At 45.8% G+C, this 3473-nt stretch overlaps 1 protein-coding gene across 1 annotated transcript; it reads right to left on the reverse strand.

The window, feature by feature from the left end:
- Positions 1-114: 114 nt before the first annotated feature.
- Positions 115-1341, reverse strand: SS1G_04261 (hypothetical protein; the record flags this gene model as incomplete). Its single annotated transcript, XM_001594404.1, has 2 exons — positions 115-383; positions 435-1341. 2 exons carry the CDS (start codon positions 1339-1341, stop codon positions 115-117), a joined length of 1176 nt encoding a protein of 391 aa, XP_001594454.1.
- Between the last annotated feature and the right edge of the window lie 2132 nt (positions 1342-3473).

Below are 3473 nucleotides of genomic sequence, written 5' to 3' on the forward strand. Positions count from 1 at the left end.
TATCAGTCTTACCTTATCAAACGTTCTACCATTTATTAGTGATTGAACCTAATTGCACTTCGCAAAGTTCTTTGCTCCCCCTTTCCCAAAAGAATGAAATTCCTTTTACCAACTTCACATTATCACACATTCTTTTTCATCTTTCCCTGGCTTGTCAACCGTCGAAGCACTCTTTTTAATCTTGGCTCCATTTCTGGGTGGCGCGACTTCCATCGGCGTGCCTCCTGATGCTGCTACCCGAATTTTGGCAAGTCGGTGTTTCGCGCGCTCATCGCCACATTCGGCTGCTTTCACATACCAAACATTAGCTTCCAACGGATCGCGTCGGCAACCAATGCCCATCTCGGTGAAATATCCTACAGCATACACTGCCTTGGTAAGATCTATAACATGGTAAGTTTGAGATTGATAAATGAATAACGTAGAACACTTACTCGTCTCAGCAGCTCGCCGTGCCCACTCGTATGCCTCATTCTCGTCTTTCTCGAGTACGGGCTCCGCACCGATGAGATACCAGGCACACAATGCCATCATAGCCTCGGGATTACCAGCCTCTGCAGATCCATTGTAGAAATGCACGCTTAAGGCTGGATCGCGTGGACATGAAAGTTTTCCATGTTCGTATGCCTCACCTAGTTTGAAAGAAGCGTCGGCGTTTCCCAATTCTGCTGCTTGAGTAAACAGCTCAGCTGCATATGCTTCATCTTTGAAAAGATCTTCTCCATAGCCATTCTCGTATAATACTCCAAGATGATATGGTGCTGAATTGTACTGAGCATCTGCTGATTCAGTAGCTCGTTTCAGCCATTTAAGCCCCTCCTTGTATCTGTCAAAGCCGAGGTCCCCAGAGAGACAGGCTCGACCAAGACGAGTCATTGCACCTGGGTGATTTTTAGCTGCCGCTGCTCGATAAAATTGGACTGCTTTAGCAGCGTCAGCTCTACAGCCCCATCCGAATTCATAACACAGCGCGGCACGGTAGCCAGACTCAGCATGGCCGTGCTTGCTTGCCGAAACGAATAGAGAAAAGGCTGTATTGTGATCTGGTTTCCCTTTGTTAAAAAGCCCAGAAGAATAACCATCAGCTAAATAATATTGTGCAAATGGATACCCTCGATCGGCTAGTTTTTGTAGAATGCTCTTGGCTTCGCGCAGTAGGTTTTGTGGAGTGGCTGGTTCGCTTTCAATATAAGGGCTATTACGACCAGGCTTCGGACTAGCTTTTCGCGGCGTATCCTCTTCTACATTTAGACCGGCCTCTTGAGCCGCCTGTATTAGAAATATGGCAAAAGAGTATTGTATCTCCGAACTGCTCGATTTCTTTGCGTTTTGCCGATACATTTCCAGTGTCTTTTGTGCGCTGAGTAACGACGCATTGGACCCTACTACTGTCCTCAACTGCGAATTGTCAAGTGAGATCGGGCCTGGTGCATGTTGTCTCGTGTAGGGCATATTAGCAAGATCCACATACGACATTGGCCTGTCATGAGACCTCCCAGAGTTAGCGGATCCCGCACGTCCATTCCAAATTGGTGAGCCGGGACCATTGACCGGTGAATGACCTCTACCACCAAGGTCAGAGTACGCAGATAGTGGTCTTTGACTTGAGTTATTAGAAGAATGTCTGGCATATGAATTGGGAGTCAAGTGGCGAGTCGTCGAGGTGCCTGCTTCCGTAAAATCATTCGAACTAGGGCCGACGGGCATAGAAGCTCGATGATTTGGAGTTCTTGGATTCTCATGGTAATACTGTAGGTGAGGGACTGATTGTTCATTTGCATCAACCTCATTTTCATCGATCTTTTCAGGAATTGAATTTCTAAATCGGGTCGGGTATGCTATTGAGTTCTCCGACGAAGTTCTTGATGCCGAAGACGATTCCCCAGATGTTCTCACTTCTGATTGCTGTGGAAGCTCGATATTAGTTGTTGGGGGCGCCGCTGGTGTCCGGTATGGTATTTCGGAAGTGATAGGTATAAAGGTTTTTGGCTGTTGAGAACTCTCATTTTCATGTTGTTTTTGTGATTCCCGGAGAGTTGGATTTTCATTTTCGATCTGCGACTGACGAGACTGTCGTTGGATATTTATTTTAGTGAGAGTCATTGGCGATCCTTGTCTCCTCCCAGCAGGAGATGACGGTGGTACTGACTTTCGCCCAGTATTGTTTTCTTTTGAATCTTCTCCGTCAAAATATTCAGCAGGCGATCCTTTAGGGGAAGCGACTCTGAAGCCTTCTGGACCAGGGGGGGTTGCAACTTGGGTTGACATGGTCAATCCCGCTGTTCGACCTTCGACCCGCACTTGACACTACTCCACTCGAAATCTGCCGGACGGGCTCAGATGATTATTGGGAATATACCCGTGCTTTCTGGAGATTCAGCTGCGCCGTATGGTGAGATGACTTTGTACCGAGGTAGGAAGAGAGAGTTGCGAAGGTATGGCGAGGGGGGTATTTTCTTAGGATGTTTGAGAAGCACTTGTGTGTAATGGTAGAGTTTGAGAAAGAAGGCAAACGGGCGTGGCAGATTGATCTCGTTAAAAGACAAAGAAAGGTTAATCTATGTGAAAAGTGAATCAGTATTGGGTGACATGGTGTCATAGATCTCTGGATGGAGATTATGTGAGTGGACAAGGTAGTATCTTACCGGTGATACCTTCTCTAAATTGTATAGTGTAATGATCAAATTTCACAATCTTCTCCTCAAATTCCAAGCTGATTTGAGTCGAAGGCAAGGAAAGAATGTATCCGTGGTGGTAGCCTTATTCTTGTTGGATTCGAAGCATCCCAAGGGCAACTCAGTTGGGCGGATGCAGCTGCGAACAATAATATAATTTAGGATTCTACCCCTGTTGTGACCCTAGAATTTATTTATGCGTGCCGGAAGTCAGGGTAATTTTTGGTGGGTTAATGTACAGACTGACAGGGAAGCGCGGCCGATGCTCCAGATGGTCGAGATACTCTCATAAGAAGGGTTCTTTTTGTTGACAATAAGATGGAATAGGTATGGAATCAAAGTTTATTGTTTGAATTGGACTAGATTGGGTTTTCGCGCGACGGGAGGAATGAAGATGTAGGAAGGAATGCTGTTGTCGCACGTCAGAATTTAGAAAGTCTTCTTCAACAGAGTCGATCGACCCTTCCTTCTCCCTTCTCCCTCGCCTTCCGGGTGGTCATACCTAAGTACAGTTAGAGGACGATAGTATGGTACGCTACTTATAAATCCCCATAAAAGAGTGGTTGATAAGTTAATAAATAAACCCTGGAGCCCCTGCGTGCATAGAGAATTGATGTTATAACTTATAAGTGATTGATTGACCATAGTGCACTTATTAATGTAGTGTAGTGCACTTAGTATACTACACTGCCTGCACTTAGTCAAACTCCCATAACGTGTTACGATGCTTGAACCCGTCTGGTGCGATTTTTGTCTTACAGTAGACTTACAAAGTACTACTACTACGAGGTACGTACG

The sequence above is a fragment of the Sclerotinia sclerotiorum genome, genomic scaffold (assembly GCF_000146945.2).
Source record: "Sclerotinia sclerotiorum 1980 UF-70 scaffold_5 genomic scaffold, whole genome shotgun sequence".
Classification (NCBI taxonomy): domain Eukaryota; kingdom Fungi; phylum Ascomycota; class Leotiomycetes; order Helotiales; family Sclerotiniaceae; genus Sclerotinia; species Sclerotinia sclerotiorum.